General features: G+C 48.2%; 1 protein-coding gene across 5 annotated transcripts in view; it reads left to right on the top strand.

Moving 5' to 3' along the window:
- The window catches only part of SIPA1L2 (signal induced proliferation associated 1 like 2), a 109,572-nt gene extending 92,861 nt beyond the window's left edge, over positions 1-16,711 (top strand). For 3 of the 5 annotated variants that reach the window (XM_032609201.1, XM_032609204.1, XM_032609200.1), the window contains 4 exons: positions 986-1,117; positions 10,609-10,732; positions 11,675-11,756; positions 15,404-16,710. In XM_032609201.1, coding sequence (XP_032465092.1) covers positions 986-1,117; positions 10,609-10,732; positions 11,675-11,756; positions 15,404-15,550 — 485 coding nt within the window. In that variant the 3' untranslated portion in view covers positions 15,551-16,710. Of the gene's footprint in view, positions 1-985; positions 1,118-10,010; positions 10,065-10,608; positions 10,733-11,674; positions 11,757-15,403 lie in introns of all 5 variants that reach the window. The other 2 variants (XM_032609205.1, XM_032609202.1) reach the window with 2 other exon arrangements.
- The last annotated feature ends 1,816 nt before the right edge of the window (positions 16,712-18,527 follow it).

Raw genomic sequence — 18,527 nt, 5'->3', positions numbered from 1 at the left:
TAGCTCTAGCCGCTGTTAGAGGTAGGCTAAGAGCTGCATGTGGACGGTGCTGGGAAACAGAGCATTAGGGTCCTTCAAGGCCAGATCACAGGCGTCCTCTGTCCTGGTCCAGGTGCGAGCATTTCACAGTTTCCCCAAAGGATGTGGGCGCTAAAATTACAGGTGCACTTGGTTAATTACATCCCCTCCTTAATTGCGGGCTCAGACGGCCAGGTGGTCATTATTTTGATTGGTCTAATTAGTCAGATGTGTCTGCGAGCAGCTGCATACCACATTCTGGGCAGGGCCAGGAGAGGCACCTTAGAGAAGGTTCAGCCTTTGGGAAATTTGTCCACAGATGCGTAATGAGTTCCTAACAACCAGTATGGCTAGTGACGAAAACGCTTCAAGTCCTGTGATGAGAGTTTAAAGAGAAGAAATGTAAAAGGTCTGTTTGCACAGAGAAAGGAAGACTAGCAAGCATTCGGTGCCAGTTAGGGAGAGGGTTTTGGTTTAGCCAGTGATCGAGCTGCCTCATTAAGTCAAAAGAGTAATCCAACCACCATTTTTGTACATAGCGAAATGTACAAAAGAGATTGCACCCAACCGTTTTTACAGTAGAGGCTTCAACACTCTTCCCACAGGGGGAAGTCACCCCAAGGGAAACAGGAAGAGATCCTGAGGGTGGTCAGACTGGGGTGGTGCCCTCGGGAGAAGCCCACCCGGGAGAAGCTCACCTCTGCTTTTCTGATTCGTGTGAAGGCTCAGTCCACATCTTGCACCTGGCCCCTGCCGGCTGGCGACCTCTCAGTGAGCCTGGAGGTCGCGGCTCTTTCACAAAGCCCCTCCTCTCGAGCGCTGTGTCTCTTGGGTGACTGCGGTGGGATGTCTGTTTCTTTACTGGGACAGGAGATCTTTTACAAAAAGCTCCCTGGGCCCCTCTGAGGGCCCGGCCGGTACCCATGCTGTGTGATCTGACTGACACTCTGGTTTTGTTTCTGTCTAGATGAGTTCTGGTTCTCCGATGGGTCCTTATCAGATAAGTCCAAGTGCGCAGATCCCTGCCTGATGCCCCTCCCGGACACGGCCACGGGGTTAGATTGGTCCCACCTCGTGGATGCTGCCCGGGCGTTTGAAGGTAATGACTCACAGCCTCTGGGGCCGGGGCAGCAACACAGGGATCGTCCGGGTTAATGTCTGGATGCTCTGAGCATCTTCCAAGAGGAAAACCAGGGGATGGCTTGGGCTGAGACTGAGGGCCTTTCCTTAGGGAGAACCAGGCACACAGGGAAGTAGCACCGGGCAAAGGGCCCCAAACCTGCTTCCAGGTCAGGCGCCAGCTGTGACCTGGCAGGTGTCACTTGTCCTCTGACACCTGTGTTTTCTTACCTGGAATGTAGAGGTGGGGATCTAGGACACAGACTCTGTCTTTCCTCCCAGTGTGACGAGGTGAGACAGGAGGAGAAGGCCCTTCAGAGGTCCAAGCCACCCAGACAAGCACAGGCCTAGGCGTCTGGTGGCTTGGGGTCCCTGCAGACTCTGGTGTGGCCTCCTTGACCCAGCGGGTCACCGGCACGGGCCCCGGCTTCCTCCTCTAACCATGTGGTCAGGATGGTGCTGGGCTAGCTGATCTCTGGGGCCCTCTGGCTGTCACACTGCCCTCCACCGTCTCTGGAGAAAGTTTCTGCGAATTTAGGAGGGGAAGCTGCACCTTTTCTCCAGGCTGCAGGTAAAGGGGGCCACGGACAAGGGAGATGCTTGCCTCCCAGGCACCCTCTGCACCTTACGCGTGGGTCCAGGGACCCCGGCGACCCGGATTCAGACTTTCTGCCATTTGCTGCTACATCCTCTCCATGACCGCAGCCTCTGCACCTGGGTGACCTGTCGGAGACTCCCCTGTGTGTCTGCGTCTTCACTGCCGCCCCCCAGGGATGGCCACGGCCACCTGAGTGGCCCTTTTCTCTCCCTCTCCTTTGACTCACCTGCTCTGGTCATCGGTTCCCGTCACCTGTGACGTGCAGGCTTCAGGAAAGGGATTCAGATTCCTTTCCCAGGAGGGGCAGGTGCACTTTGCAGTCAGGCTGCTGCAGGCTGTGGAGGTCAGCTGCCCTGACTTCCTGTCTAACGAGCTGCCCCGCTAGGCAGTTTCTCTCATCAGTTGGGATCAGTGCCTCTGGTCCTAAAAGCACCATTTGGGGGGGAGTCTGGGGGAGGGGTGAGTCGAAAGCTCCTCTCAAGCTAATTCAGGGACACCTTAATTCAGTACAGGGACGTTTAGCTCTGGTAGATGGGGGGCGGGGAAAGTGTTGGGAAGAAACTCCTGCAACGGGCACGGGCTGTTTCTGCTCCCTTACTAGACAGAGTACAACGGTTTGGGGTTTGCTGCTTTACAATACTCGTCCCGTGTGGAAACTCGAGAATGCCCCCGTCTGCTTGGTAACGCAGCCTTCATTCCTCTCAACCAGAAGATGGTTAGGGTGCATTATAACAGCCCTCCGAACACTGGCCCGACGTGACCGAGCCCCAGAGGGCACGAACACAGTCTCCCCTCTGTCCAGAGCGGCCCAGGCAAGACGGAGCAGCATTGTCTCTGGCCTGTTCCGTGCACACTGTTGTCTTACTGCCCGAGGAGAGCGTAAGAACTTCCATTCCGTCTTCTCCGTTCCCCCACTGCATAGATATTAGCGTAGTGCTCACCACACTGAATTCTGCACTATTCACCTCTCTGTCTCTTCCTATTAGATGATGAGTTTCTCAAGGGAAGCCTGCTTCTTCAATTTGTCTTATCTCTATTGAGCAAGTGCAGATCAAGATAACTGAATGAGGAGAGCTCGTACAAAGGAGCCAGTAGGTCCAAATGCACAGGGCCCTGTGCACCCTTGGGCTGTCTCAGCTCACAGCATAATTTGTAACCTCTGAGGTTCTTCTGCATTTTGTGTCCATTTTTCTAATTTAAAACAGCACATATCACTTTGTCTCCACCCTCATTTGTGTCTTTGCCTGGCTCCCTTCCACCCCTTCCGAATAAAATCGCTGCTGTGAAGTGGAGTTTTTCAGGGAGCTGGGCTGCAGGTGGGAGGGCGAGAAAGCAAAATGGTGCAGACAGCAGTGACTGAATTTTCCATCCAGGGGGGGCTGTGATTGTGATCGTGGTCCTACGGCTGGGCTGCTGGCCTTTGGACAAGTCACTTAGCTACACACCTTGTGCCGACACTCAGTGTTGGACACCAGTCCTCTAAGGTACGTGCTTGTGTTGGGTTTCAGCCTGCTTGTCTATGAAATGAATTCCTTTCCAGAGAACCTGGAAGGCTTCTCCCAGCCCTACCCTCCAGTTCTGCAGTTCTGTTCTTCAGGGTATTTCTGAGCTGGAGTTAGAGGCTAGCTGGGAGTTGGCATCATCAGACAAAGGAGGAAAAAGCACAGACATCCCAGCTAGCCAGTGCCTCAGGGGCAGGGGTACCTAAGTTCAACCGAAAGAATGTGGGATTCTGTTTGCAGGGGGAGAGGACTTTGGTTACCTGACCTTTCTGAACTTTCCAATCAACATTTTATAGAAAATGTGGAAAGAGTTGAGGTTGTGTTTAAACATTTCAGTTGTTTTCTGTGCTACTCCGTAGGGTAGCATGCCACCTTGAGACATTAGTCAGCTCAGGAAAATTCAGGAATTTGCAACTCCAGACCTTTGGCTAATCAGATTCTTTTGTATCGGTGTCAGCCCCGCTGTGACACAAGTTGGTATGGTGGTGACTGGGTGTGATCCATTCCCTTAGCACTTTTTTAAAAAATTTATTTTATTGAAGTATAGTTGATTTAGAATGTTGTGTTAGTTTTAGGTATACAGCAAAGTGATTCAGTTACACGTGTATAGAGATAGATAGATAGATAGATAGATAGATAGATTCTTTTTCAGATTCCTTTCCCTTATAGATTATTACAAGATATTGAGTATAGTTACATAGTACTATACCAAATAGTTACATAATACTTAATGGAAAAATAATGTTTTTAATGTTTTAAGTAGATCCCTTAAGTATAGAAACTAAACAAGGGTATCCTTTGAGACTGTGTCCTCTGATTTTGTATTGGAATCCTTGACATTTAAACAAGCAATGAAAAGAAAAAGGGAATAAATTTTGGAAGTAAAGAAATATTTCTAGATATGATTCTATGTCTAGGAAATATTTTAAAAATCAAAAAGAAATTATTAGAGATTATAAAATAGAGTAGGTAAGATATTTTAAAATATATTTCATAGTTTTATAAGCCTCATTTCAAAGCATTGTTAATTTTTTCAGTTATCTATTTCTGTATAACAAACCACCCCAAAATTTACGGCTGAAGACAGCAGTGGTTTGTTATGTCTGATGATTCCATGGGTTGGCGAGACTCAGCTGAGTGATTCCTCTGCGTCCTACGGTTTCAGCTGAGGTCACACATGTGGGTATATTCAGCTGGAACTCAGCTGGGTCTGGAGCCTTAAGGGACTCCACTCATGTGTCTGTACCTGGAACAGCTGGGGTCTAGCTGGACCCTTGTCTCCAGCAGGTAATAACTTCTTCACATGTGGCTTAAGGAATCAGGAGACCATAAGCAGAAGATACACGGTGTTTCAAGACCCAGAACATTATATTCACCACATTCTATTGGGCAGAGAAAGCCCCAAGGCCAGCCCAAATCCCAGGATGGAAGTAGGCTCTTCCTCCTGGTATGAGGGGTGGCATGCGCACACAGCCACCTTTGCAGACAGCCTTCCACTTAGCAGTCATAAAGAACACCTTAGGTACATCAGCAAGATCAAATTATAAATTCCTTGGGAGTTAGCCATCATTAGAATCATAATGAGAGAAAAGCACTGGACACTTTGATACCTGAAAAGTCGTAATATGTGAAAGGATAGGAATGGATAGAAAGCACATGGGAAAGAGGAGAGCCCTTCCTGAGTTAATTCACAGACTTCGTATCATTTCAGTTCAAATATCTAAAGGATATTTGCATGCATTTGGAAAACAGATGAACAAGGGTCAACAAAAAAGTTTATTATAAATCAATAGCAATAAAGCAGCATAATAACGATTCAGAAGATAGAAATGAGTCCTTCTGAAGGGAAAAGAAAGAGCCTAGGCTGAAATCTGTGTATATTTAAGAGTTAAATGGGAGTGGAATTTATGTACTCCATTTGGATTTAGGAATTAGAAAAGTCAGTTCTAGAAAAAGTAAAGACAGAAAGATTAATGTTTTGGAAGCATGCCAGTGCCATAATTATGGAGTAATGAGAGAACATACACAATGTCATACGACCAGATAAAAGTATTTAAATATTTAGATCTTTTATGAACCTGGACGAGAACATTAAAATAAAAGGGGAAGTAGAGGGACATGGGAAAGATTTGTAATAAATGTGATGGATAAAACCGGGGTATCTCCAGTGAATGAAGGAACACGACCCCCCCAAAATGCCAAACGCCCGAAAAGCAAACGGTCATGTGTCGCACAGTCCAAAAGATGGATCATACAGTAGATAAGGCCTTGAAAAGTGTTCAACCACACATGTAAATGTAAACAGTAATGAGGTACCAGCTCACATCTCTTGAGTATGAAAAACGATGCAGCAGCTCTGGAAAGCAATGAAGATGCTCACAGCTGGTATCATTATAAAGATTATAAAATGATCCATCTTTGCGTTCCAGCAATACGACAGTCCATAACTAGAGCCAGAAAATATACCCCCCCTTTGACCAGCAATCTCATTCCTGAGGATTTGCTTCCTGCCAGTCATTTAAAAGAATAGAAAAGCTTCCAACAGAGAAATGCTATGCAGCATTGTTAAAAATTAATTAGTAAGTGAATAGATAGGTAATGCAGCTCTACTCCAAAAACCAGTGTCTAAACATTGAGAACTCCTTCATAGGCGTGGGAGAGAGAAGGCGAGTCAAGTGCCAAGTGCGATTCCCACCACAGCCCACGCCCCTCACTGCCCTCTCCTGTGACAGGTTTGAAAACTGGCCGAGTCCCAGTTCTGGCTTGTCGTCACGTGGGCAGTTGTTATGTTTAGGGGGGAAGGGTGAGATGTGATCTCCGGCCCATCAGAACTCCTACACGACACCTGTCATCAGTGTTAGGCACTGAGACCATCATCTGTCACTTCCCTTGTGACATAAAATAATGTGAAATATAGAGGGACCGAATGACAGAGAGAGGTCCCATGCCCCCAATATGGTCAAGTGAACAAACCCGACTAGCTGTGGGGCGGACAGTGAAGCCAGGGAAGGGAAGAGTGGAGTGTCTTTAAAAGTTCTAGGATTTAAAGTAGTTCTCTTATCAAAATATCAGAGGTTGCCAGTTGGTGTGTTCTCCAGCATTCGTTGAGTGGATGATGTTGTCTTACGTGGAAACACGTGTCAAAGGCAACATTATAAACTGGTGATTGGAGGCTCTCTGCGTGTCAGCGTCCTGCATGCGTCCCCACGGGCCTTTCCTCCCCTCGGGATCTCAGCTCTTTCCCGCTGGTGGTAACTGTTGCAAGTGGATGTGTGTGGTCGTGACACGTACACAATTAACAACTCATTTGTCAGGCACTGCCATGGGGATGAAATATTCCACATAAGTGTATTTTCTGAAAAAATGGAAGTTTACGCTGCCCTTGGTTTCTTAAACAGAGCGCAATAAGCATACATGTTTATGATGAGAACTTTTTCGGTTCTGAAGCTTCAGCCTAAATTTGATGAAGTTGTTAGTTACTGTTATTTAATCACTGCGTGCATATAAGCATAAACAAAATGGGACATACGGTAAGACTCCTAAGGTTTAAAAAAACAGGAAAGAAAAGAAAAATGACAGCTACTTAGATGAAAAATGCACCGTTAATTTACTATAGTAAATTGACTTAGATTCTCTCAAAAGTAAGAAAATTGTTGCGGACCAGACAACAGTACTTGTATCTTAAAGAATAAATCCAGAGCTTTTCTTTGTTTATTACTCAGAGTCTAGACCATTACCTTGCGTCGTTCATCAGTAGGCTACAAAAGGCTAAACCAAGGTACTTTATGTTGAAAAATGTTCTTTTTCCTGGCAGTCAGTTAAATAAGCTACAGTTGGATAAGCCCAGTTTGTCAGAAACAGAACCTGTGATTTTCTACCTGTAGCTAGAGAGCCCCAGCTTTTCTGTAATTTGTAGCTGTAGCAAAGACATATTAGAACAGCCTCATTTGTGGAAATAGGTTGAGTGTAATTTAGCCTCACACCTGCATGTCTCGTATGGCATACATCTGGCATACGTTCTCCTGTTCTACGCCCTCGGCAGACACGGCTCTAGTTGATCAGAGCACCGTCCCTCCCGATTCAGGCCTGGACTTACGGGTCTCTGACATTGCTCCACGCAGCCTGCCTGGAGTCGAGGGGATTATTTGCAGGCCACTGTTGTGCCATGTCAGCTCTAGATTGACACGGAATAGTCTGCTGACCGTTCACCCTCTTGTTTAGTGCTAAATGCACTAAAATAAGAAACGGACAGTAAACAACAAGGTCCTGCTGTGTGGCACAGGGAGCTATATTCAACATCCTGTAATCAACCATAGTGGAAAAGAATATGTATATAAAACCGAATCACTCTGGTACACAACATTGTAAATCAACTATACTAATCAAAAACATACATTTTAAAAAAGAAACGGACATTGAAATCAGGTTTTTTGAAGATTCTTCAAGGGAAGGATTGTTTCACGTGTAAGCCATGCCCTTATGTCCCCTCTTAGCCAGATTTGCTCGCACGGGGAAAGAACAGAAAAGGGAAAAACCAAAACAGTGTGGTGACTGGAAACTGTGCTCACCATTACATGAAGGTTCATACTCCGAGCCTCCCTTTCTTACAGTTTTGCCTGTGCCTTTCGGTTCCATGTCAGTAATCACTTTGGTTACTGAATATTTATCATTACAGAATAAGCTGTGGAGGAAGAAAGCTCCCACTGGAAACTTGTCACTAAGATTAGCTCCTTGACAAAGGAGTCTAGTGTCTGTACTTAATCGAGTAGCATTCTGGTTGCATTTCAACCTCCCAGGCTTTTCAGATTCAAAGTGAAATCCTCTTTGTGAAATTACATTGTTGGCAAAACTATTTCTGGCTTCTTGCCTCCTGACCGGTGGGACCTTGTTTCTCCCCAAAGAATGTTTGAATGGCTGCCAGTAGCAAGTTCTGTTTCTTCAAATATGTGGGTACTTTGTCAATTAAGGTAAAAATAGATGAAGCGAGCTAAGACGTTTTCATTGAGATATTTAGGCTTGACCATCAGGACCAAGTATATTAAGAAAGATACAAGCTAACCAGATTACTGCCGGGTTGCATAAAATGTGGATGAGTCAATGAGACTCTTTTAAAAAGTGAGAAGAATAAGCTCTTTTCTTTCACTCCTTTTGGTCCGTAGTTAAATTCACCGTGGAATAAAAAATGCCTCTGCTGTTGATTTTTTTTTAACTGGGAAGCATTCCCTGCTTTGGGGCCATCACAGAACAGAGGGTTATCTTGGACACTCCGGTAGACCAGACCCTCGACCCCTCCCCAGGGCCACTCACCCCCGGCCTGTGTGCCCCGTCCTTCCTGCCCACCTCTGCTGGTCACTTCCCATCAGGTGTAAAAGTAGGCAGTGCCCAAGTTATGCTGTTCATCTTAATTAAATTACAAATTATTTCATCAGATGTAAAACCCCTACTAGTCTGTACCAAGTTGGGAGCTTGGTTGTCTCTCAGGAATGTATAGTTACAGAAGGCCTCTCATCCTGTACAAGGTGCAAAGCGTGGAGAAGGGCCCCTTAAAGCTTTACAGGAATGTCGGTTGAGGACACCTGCGTACCTGTCACGGGTGTTGAGGTGTCACGACAGAGGAAAGGGACACATGGCTGGGGAGCCTGCTGTACGATCGATCAGGCGGGGTACTCAGCACAGCTCTGAGAGGGCCCGGACTCTGTGGGTGCCCCCATCCCTGAGGCCCAGTTCCTTCCAGGGCCCCCGGCCCCTCCGCCATCCTCTCTGATTAACGGGATGTGCGTGACCCTCCAGAATCCAGACGAGCAGGTGGCCTCATTAGGAGAGGCGTCCAGCAGCCAGCGGGAGACAGAGGGGGATAAATTAAGATCAGAGCACCCCTGACACGGACCCCGGTGCGATTTCTCAGCCATTAATCAAATCACGTGAAAAAGCCACTGCAGCACTAACACACCTGCCGTATCCCTCGGATCCCAGGTGTGGATGCGCTTGGGTACCAGGGGGCGGGGGGGGTGGGTGGGTGGTGGATGATTAGATGTGTCCCTGGTTCTCCCCTGTACCTTTTGCTTGAAAGCAGGATTTCTCTGCATGCCATTCAGCATTTCCGGGCCAGCGTTCTTGTGTCAGAGCTCAGCGCCCAGAGCTGGGCCAGTCTGGTTCCCATTCCAAAGAATATCACATTCCCTTTCCTGCCTAGCTCTTGAGACATTGGATGTGAAGTCACTGGTGCCAGGAACAGAAATGGCCCCGTGCTAAGGAGGGGTAGTCGAGCTGATCATGGCTCTTGCTGCTGTAAACACTGCAGATCTTCCTCTAAGGGTTTTAGTGAGAATATGCAGCTAACCTCTCTCACCACCACTATCTTTACCTTCAGGGAGCTGGTCATTTAAGCAAACCCCAAATGGTCACGCCTTCCTGCAGCTGGATTGGCACGTGTGTGGCATGCCACTTACCATTGTTGTGTCACGACAGCCGTGCGTCCGGCCAGGACTATGACACGTGAAACGTACCATCTCTCCACACTCTTTGGAGATGCATATACTGTCTCTCGGGGCAGTTCCTGGCATAGTACAACACATGCACACAGGCAGACATGTACATACACTTACACACATGCAGATGTGCACACTGGCACACATGTGTACACACGTGCCCCTCACACACACACACACACACACAGCTGTATTTCCATCACCTGAGCCTGATGTGGGCCCCCAGAGGCTCTCAAGTGAGGAGAGATACCACTGTTCAAAAGAAAATTCTAAATCTTATTTCAGGTCTTGACTCAGACGAAGAACTTGGGCTACTCTGTCACCACACGTCCTATCTAGGTGATTGTCCGGGGCTGTTCGTGGGGTCTCCATCCTCCGTAACCTTTTCTTTCTGTTTCATTGTCTGCACGTCTGCATGGTTATGGAAGCACGGAGGGTCGGGGACGCACAGGGTGACGTGTCCGGGCCATTGTCTCAAGGAAGCTCTCCGGCTTTGGGGAGAGCTTGAGGAGAGGTCCCTCTCCTTGGTTCTGTGAATCAGTCATGTCATCCCCCGACGCCGTTCTTTCACGCCCAGCCAGCAGCTTGGGCATTTTTTGGGACGTGGACAGAAGAAAGACTGGCTCTAGCCAGTCCAGTGTCTGCTCCTTGCTCCCCTGGCTGTGATGTGAGTGTGCCATGCAGCCCAGAAGGACGGCCAGTCTGAATGCTTTCCGATTGTCAGCAACTTGCCTGAGTTTGTTCTTTTGTTTTGTTTCACACGGGGCAGTAACTGACTGGGGGGAGGGGGAAAGTTTTATTTAGCAACTATTCATTTCCACGAAGAAACGGTGCCTTGCGGCTATTACTAATGCTTCTTTCTGTGTGTGTCTCCCATCCCCAGACCAGAGAGTGGCATCCTTCTGCACCCTGACAGATATGCACCCCGAGCAGGACCTGGAAGGGGCCCAGGAGCTGCCTTTATGTGTCGATCCTGGCAGTGGCAAAGATTTCATGGACGCCGCTGGGTATGTGACTCCTGTGGACCGCCTCCCTCCCATGTCCCGGGCCCCAGTTGTTAACAGGGATTCAGCTCAGCCCCGGCCACAGCCAGGAAACCATTTCCACCTCCCTTCCGCAGCCCTTCAGGACCCAGAGAAGGGACCGAGCGGGCCCCAGTCGGCTTCTGCGCTGCCGGGTGGGTGGAGCTTGGAAGCATAACTGCTGTGCTCCGCGGGAGGGTCCTGCCAAGACGTGTAGTCAGTGCCCTTGGCGGTGAGGCTCTCGGGCCGGGTGGGAGGGTGTGACGCCCGGTCAGCATCTGCCCTGATCACTGCAGCGGCATCAGACGGGGGTACCTCGCTGACCGTCCTCCATCTGCCGAGGGCACGCTCCCGCCCACCAGCCCCGGTCCCGCCCCCAGCCCCACGGCTCCCGCTGAGGGGTGCCGAGAGCGAGCCGTCTCTACCCCTGTGTTCTCGGCGTGCTCATCACCACAGAGCGTATGTTCCTTCAGTGTCACCCACGCCTAATTCCAACTTCTCTGTCAACTCGAGTTATCAACAACTTGCATGTTCATCTTGGTGATGAGCCTCTTGATACTTCCTTAACAGAGAAACGCAGATTTGGGGACATTGAGTCTATATTTGGTTCTCAGGACTTTGTTCTGGGCTACCTAATCTCAGCTGCTAACTGCGTTTAGATCACCCATCTTTTGCTTTCTTACCAATGTGTATGCCTGTAGAGATTCTGAATCCCCTTTGAAATCAAAAGCGACCCAGGAGGGATTTTTCCACCAAAGCATCAATGCGTTCACTTTCGACATCTGACATAATCTTATTTATTTCCTTGCGGGGATCTAAGCGCACAGTAGAATGTTTTACGTGAAAACTTTACCAACGAAAACTCTTGACCGCGGTGTCTTGACCTCAGCGTGCTTGAGTCTTTCTAAGTCTTTCCTTCCTTGCTAGGGGGCGGTCTCCATCCACACTGACCGGGAAAGTCAACCAGCTGGAGCTGGTTCTTCGGCAGCTGCAGACCGACCTTCGGAAGGTAAAGCAATCGATGGGAAGCCCGTGCTCAGAACTCTTTCTCTCACACAATCAGCCTTTTTTAACTATTAGGAATAAAAAAAAAAAAAAAAGACACTCAAGAAAGATAACTGCCCTAATCAAAACCCAACAGTAAATGGAAACGGAGACTCCTGAGGTCTGGTTCCATCTTCCTGCCCACAGCTACTGTATTTCATTGTAGGGGACACAAGGTCCTGTAGATCGGACTGAATGAGGTTGAGCCCTGGGTGGCCAGTCTTCAGAATGAGGCTAGCGTTTTTCAGTTCAGTGAGTTATCAGTTGCACCAACATTTATGAGCTGACCTAAGAAGAGTTAGTTGCTATCAGGAAGCCTGGTCTCCCCAAGCTGCTTCCTCCTACTGAGTCGGCGTCTGCTCTACCCATCGCCCTGTGCGAGCTTGGTCCTCAAAAGATGTGAAGTCATTCATTCCACAGACATTTGCTGAGCTCTTTTTGGATCATCGGCACCGTGTTATCAGTAGCCGCTTTGCTATCCGGGGAAATGGAATGGAGTGCTGTAGCTGGAGGGTGATGGTGAGGCCGGGAGGGGCCCTGGGGAGGGTTTTGTTGGTGGAAGAAGGGAGAGGTGACAGCCGGCATGAACGCTGGTGGAGATGATCCATTTGGGAGGGAATGTCCTGAGCCTAACAAAGAGGGAGCTGGCCTGGATGGGAGTGAGGACCGTCCACACATAGTTACCAGAGCAGAGTGTGTGTGCGTGTCTGTGTGTGTGTCCGTATGCATGCAAGCACACATGCCTTCATACACGAGTACAGGCCTACCTCAGAGATATTGCAGGTTTGGTTCCAGACCCCTGCAATACCGTGAATATCACAGTAAACTGGATCACAGGAATATTTGGGGCATATAAAAATTATGTTTATGGTATACTGTAGTCTGTTATGCGTGCAATAACATTATGTCTATAAGAACAATGCACATACCTTAATTAAAAAATACTTTTTATGCTAAACAATGCCAAAACAATTACAGCACATTGAAAATCACAGATCGCCATAACAAATGTGATAATAATGAAAAAGTCTGGGATATTGGGAGAATTACCAAGCGTGACACAGAAACATGAAGTGAGCAAATGTAATTGGCAAAATGGCGCCGATGGACTTGCTCGGTGCAGGGTTGCCACAAACCTTCAATTTGTAAAACACCGGTATCTGCAAAGCAAGGCATGGCTGTAGTCCAAACAGAGATAGGTTGGCAAAGTTCCCCTCTGGTTGTTTCTTTATTCCAGAGCTGAGGGTGAGCGATGGGAAGGAGGGTGAGAGATTTAAGGATGGAGGGTAAGGTGTAGAGTGGAGGATAATTGGACCAGATGTATTTGGTAAGACTGCAGCATAAGTTAGGTATTTTCCTCCAGTGTGGATGACCAGCTGTCCCAGCTTGCTTGGCGTGGAGGGTTTCCCAGGACACAGAACTTTCAAAGCTGGAACTAAGAACGTCCCAGACCAGCTGGGCCAGCTGGTCACCCTGTCTCCAGATGTAGGTGTAGAAAAGTTAGAGAGTTGAACTTAACCAATATTCGATTTCAGACAAGAAATTAAGACCAGCAGCAATAGACAAGGACCATTCAGTGTGTGTAGGATGTGATTAAACTGAGGGACTCAGAGTCTAAGGTGGGTGAGAAGGAATAATGTCATCACAGGGGGGGTGTCAGTGGATGCTGACAATAAGGTAAGATTGGTAGATTAGATCATTTTTGGAGGGGTGGATACTGGAGAAATTATTTTAGAAAGACAAGAGGTGGTGGTCAGGCAGTGGGAGCTTGAAGCATTTAGGAAGATGTGCGGTTATCACTAATAGCTTCAAGGTATTGGGGCCTCATGGCCCCAGGAGGGGGCGTGAGGAGGACAGTCTTCGAGGTCACAAAGAGACTGAATCAAGTGGAACATCTACGGCATCTTAAGATCATCAATAAACATGAGGGATGGACGAAGAAAGAAGAAAGGTGAACCACATTCTAGAATCTTCCGTGATGGAAGGGAGTGGAGATATAGTCAGCCATGGCAAAGAGCAGGGGTGGCAGGTCTTACAGCCCATGTCAGGCTTCTCACGGGAGCTGGGATTTTAGGGGAGAGGAGTTACCTGCACCGGGCAGCCGGGGCAAGGTGTTGACCTGGCAGCCTCCAGGCCCTGTGCTCTTCAGAACAAGCCCTCGTCCCCAGGAGAGAGTCAAGACTCATGTCTAGCTGAAGATAAAGGGAATATCCAGGGAAAAGCTTGAGAGTTTAGCAGGTTTCGGTGACACAGGACGCATTCCATGGGTGGAGTTAAAGGGTCAAGGGCTCAGGAGAGGTGGGCAGCTGAGCCGCAGCAGGGCCCTGGGGATGTCTGAGCCGTGTTGGGAATGAGAGCCCTGGGGCCTGGGGCGGCCAGGAGCTTGAACCTCTTGTGACTGAGGGAAGTGGACTGAGTCAGCAATGAGTTCTAACACCAGCCTCCACTTGGGACCGGTGTCTTTGGTCGAGAGGTGAGAAGGGACAGGAAATAGCAGCAAAGCTCGAGGGCAGGGCCAGACACGCCGAGGGGGCCAGTCTCCTGAAGAGTCTTAGCCCCCGACGCACCCGCACGGCCGTGGGCACAGGGCTGCAGGTGCCTCTGTGGGTTAGCCATCGAGTCATCTCCCACCGCCACTGTGACAGTGACCCCCCTCTCTCTGTCTGGGGCAAGACATCCCTTTCAGCGTCTGGGAGCTCAAACTTGTGTTGTATGTTTTCCGTTACTGTCTGTTGGAAACTCCAGGTCTGATTCTTATGAAAAATCTTTTTTTTTTCCTTAATACTATTTGTTTATTTATTTTCGGCTGTGTTGGGTCTTCATTGCTGAGTGCAGGCTTTTTCTAGTTGCGGCGAGCGGGGGCTACTCTTCGTTGCGGAGCACGGGCTCTAGGCGCGTGGGCTTCAGTAGTTGTGGCGCGCGGGCTCAGTAGTTGTGGCTCACGGGCTCTAGAGCGCAGGCTCAGTAGTTGTGGCGCACGGGCTTAGTGGCTCCGAGGCATGAGGGATCTTCCCGGACCAGGGCTCGAACCCGTGTCCCCTGCGTTGGCAGGTGGATTCTTAATCACTGCACCACCAGGGAAGCCCCTGAAACATCTTGATAATTTGTACATAGCTTTTAGTGGCACCCTTTGAAGGTCATTAGGGAAATACACTGTCCCAGGAAAGCTTTAAGATGAGATGAGCTCATGATAAACAAGCCCAGGATCAGCAGCTATGCTGATTCCGACTTGTCCAGTAAGGAGGTGCACCCGGGAAGCTCTGCCCTCCTGTCCAAGGCTATACCTTTTCCCAGGCCCCCTTTTTCAGAGAGAGGATAGTATAGACTGTGGTTAATCACCTTCCCGTATAACAGCTGTCTCGCTTCCTGTTGGGAGCAAAGTGGGATGAAAGGAAAGAATATTCTGAGTTACTCGTCCCCACCCCCCTGTTTTCGGCAGAAACCAGAGCGGGCAATCAGATTCCCTCTCGCCTCAAGAAATAAATAAGTAAATCAATTAAAAAAAAAAAAAAAAAAAAAAAAAAAACGGGGTAGAAGCGTTCGGACCGCAGCTGGGAGGAGAGAGCGTGTCCGGCAGTTGCATGACCATCTGTTTCCACCCCCTTCCCCCAGGAAAAGCAGGACAAGGCCGTGCTGCAGGCCGAGGTGCAGCATCTGAGGCAGGACAACCTGCGGCTTCAGGAGGAGTCGCAGACGGCCACGGCCCAGCTGCGCAAGTTCACGGAGTGGTTCTTCAACACCATCGACAAAAAGCCGTAACCTGAGCGCCGCCCAGCCAGGGGCCCCGGGGAAGCCCGGGGTCCCTTCACAGTCGCCAACATGTGGTTTCTCGCTGTGCTTCCAGCCCACCGTAGCTGTGCTTGCTGTCCCACTCTGTCTAGCACCACGCCCCCAGCAGCACAGGGAGCCGCCGTGTGACCGCGGAGAGCAACGCTCGTGAAGATGAATGTAACGCTGGTGTGGAGATGAATGTAAACTCTGGTGTCAGTGTGGCCCTCTGAGGCTCTGCTGAAACGGAGCTCTGCGTGGGCTTCCCTCCTGAGGGACGAGGGTTGGGTTTTATGTCCTATATATCAGGTGACTTGGTAGAGATATTAAAACAATTGACCATAGCTTGGGCTTTAGAATTGTAAAATAAACATGAGAACAAATAATCAGACATATACTTTAATGTTAAAGGTGCTCTATTTTTTTGGATGTACAGTAGTTTTTATTTCTACAGCCACATTATCATAGCAATAAGAAAGAGGCAGGGGAAATAGTTGGAAAAGCCGTGTCGGGAGGGGGACAGAAAAAGCACTGATGTGTCTAACACGGGTTCAAATGCAGTTCCTTTAGAGACTTATTTATTTGCAGAAGCAGATGGTGCCTGAATATTAACAGTGTTCTGATTAAAAGAAAAGAAAAGAAAAGATACATATGCCTTGTAAATGGCTCACTGAGTAGTTACTTCAACTCTTAGTTCACTTTTGTATAGTTCATGCTCTGTTGAAAAAAAAGAGTCAACCTGCTTACTTACGAGAGCTCCCCGTGTGCCCTGAGCCAGCAGAATCACTTGTACGATGCCAAATTTGTTTTATCTTTGTACAGAAGCTTTGATGAAGTGTCTTGTATTTAACACCCTTATTTAAGCTTATTTAACCTTAAATTGTTAATTTTATAAACGTTGGTTTCACCTGCACTACTTTGGAGGGCGGTGTAGGTAGCAGCGGGCTCAGCAAAGGCCGAGCTTGCCCAAGCAGAGTGAGGAGTGGGGCGGGACCTTCCTTCTAACAACTGGATGCTGCTAGTAACGAGTTGTTTGTATTGCTTTACCATTTTTAACTGTTCTATTTGAGATGAACGTACATTTTGCTTTTTTAATAAATGTTTAAAAGAGTCCACACAAGGAACAGTGTTGTCAGGTGAATGTAGACTTTGGGGTTCTAATATGTCCACAGTCTGAGTGTATGAGAATTTATTCCTGGTAATTTAGGACCTTAATCTGTACTGAGTACTACCGAGCCTTCTTACAGAATCCCAACCTGATTTAAAGTAAAAAGTGACTAGTACCGATTAACGGCTGCCACATGCCAGACACTGTCCTCTACACCTTCTCATAGATCTCATTGAATCCTAACAGTATCCTCACTAGGTGGGTGCCGGGATTCCCATTTTACAGCTCAGTAAACTGAGGCTAAAGTCAAGTGATTTACCCAAGATTGCCTTTCATTTTGATTTTTTTTTTAATTTTTAATTCAGCAAAGCATTTGGTCTTGCTTACAAGAAAATAAATGCAATAAAGTAACAGGGGTTTGAAAAATAATCAGGAAGGAGTAAACTGCAAACTTGAATCAAAGGTGAGACAGAAAGAAGACAGAACGTGAGCCAGAGTGGGAAGGGAACCACAGTAATCACGGTACAAAGTTCTCCACCTTCCGAGAACAGAAACCGTATCGAGAATTTGGAGGAAGGAGAGTGATTCCTAGAATTTACCTTTCAGAGGGATTTCTCACGTGGGCTTCATTCACATGAGCGGCGTATTGAAAACTAAACGGTCCTGCAGCGGATAGACCGGGAGGCTTCATAAGGCTGTTTCCTGAAGCCACCCCTGCAGAAGATACAGGCACACCTCCAGGACACATCCAGGGACTTGCGGGTTCTCAGGAAGCCAGGGCTTCGTGGGCCAGGTAGGCATCTTCCTCCCTCCTCGCTCTCCCTCTCACCATGAACCAGGCACTTGCCAGGAGTGGAAGAGCCATCAGTGATCAAGACCAGCTGGGCCCTGTCTTCGCGGGGCATACAGTCTAATAAGGGGAGACAGGCATCCGATTATTTGAAACTCAAAGAAATAAACAGTGCCTGGGATGGGCTCCCTTAATTATTATTAAAATTATACTGTAGTAACTATATTAATAACTGACATTGTTTGACTCGTTACCGTGTGCCAGGCCCTGTTCTGTGTCCATTGTGTCTATATGGCAACCCTAAAGGACAGCTACCTAGATCATCCCCTCTCTACAGGTGAGGAACAGAGGTGTAGACAGTGTGCTTGGGGAGACCTCCGTGGGTAGGAAACTTCTGAAGGTGGGGAAGGAGCAGGCCAGGGTGAGCTGGGGGGAGTTTTCCAGGCAGAGGGGACACAGGTTCAAAGGCCCCGAGTCTGTAGAAAGGATATAGGGAAAATAGGTAGTGATGGGGAAAGGAGACGTTAGAAAAGACAGGTGAAAGCCAGATCATTAAGTAACTCTAGGCCATAGTACAGTCTGGATTTTATTCTAAGTCAAAAGGAAGCTGTTGAAGCAGGAAAGCCCGGTAATGTGTCCTGTGTTCTATTTTTGTTTTGTTTTGTTTACTTTATTATACGTCCTCTGTTTTAAAGGCTTACTCTGACTCCGAAAGCGGAAGGAGTTGCATGGAACAGGGGCCTGCAGACTTTCTGTATGAGGCATACGGTCGATATTTTAGACTTTGAGAGTCACATACTGTCTGTTGCCTGTTCAGTTCTCATTTACTGCCCTTTAAAGATGGAAGAGCCATTCTTAGCTTGCAGGCCACTCAACTGGCATCGTTGACCAACGCCTGGGATAAGGGAAAGAGTAGAGAAGGAAGACCCATGTAGGTGAGAGATGATGCGGGCAGATAAGATGGGGGCAAGAAGTTGGGTCACACTTGAAAATGTCTTCGCAGGTAGAACCCACAGAGCTGCTGCTGAGTGGGAGACTGGAGGGAAAGGTTTGGTTCAGGGATAAGCCCT

The sequence above is a fragment of the Phocoena sinus genome, chromosome 16 (assembly GCF_008692025.1).
Source record: "Phocoena sinus isolate mPhoSin1 chromosome 16, mPhoSin1.pri, whole genome shotgun sequence".
Classification (NCBI taxonomy): Eukaryota; Metazoa; Chordata; class Mammalia; order Artiodactyla; family Phocoenidae; genus Phocoena; species Phocoena sinus.
This window is presented reverse-complemented; position numbering and strand designations above follow the sequence as displayed.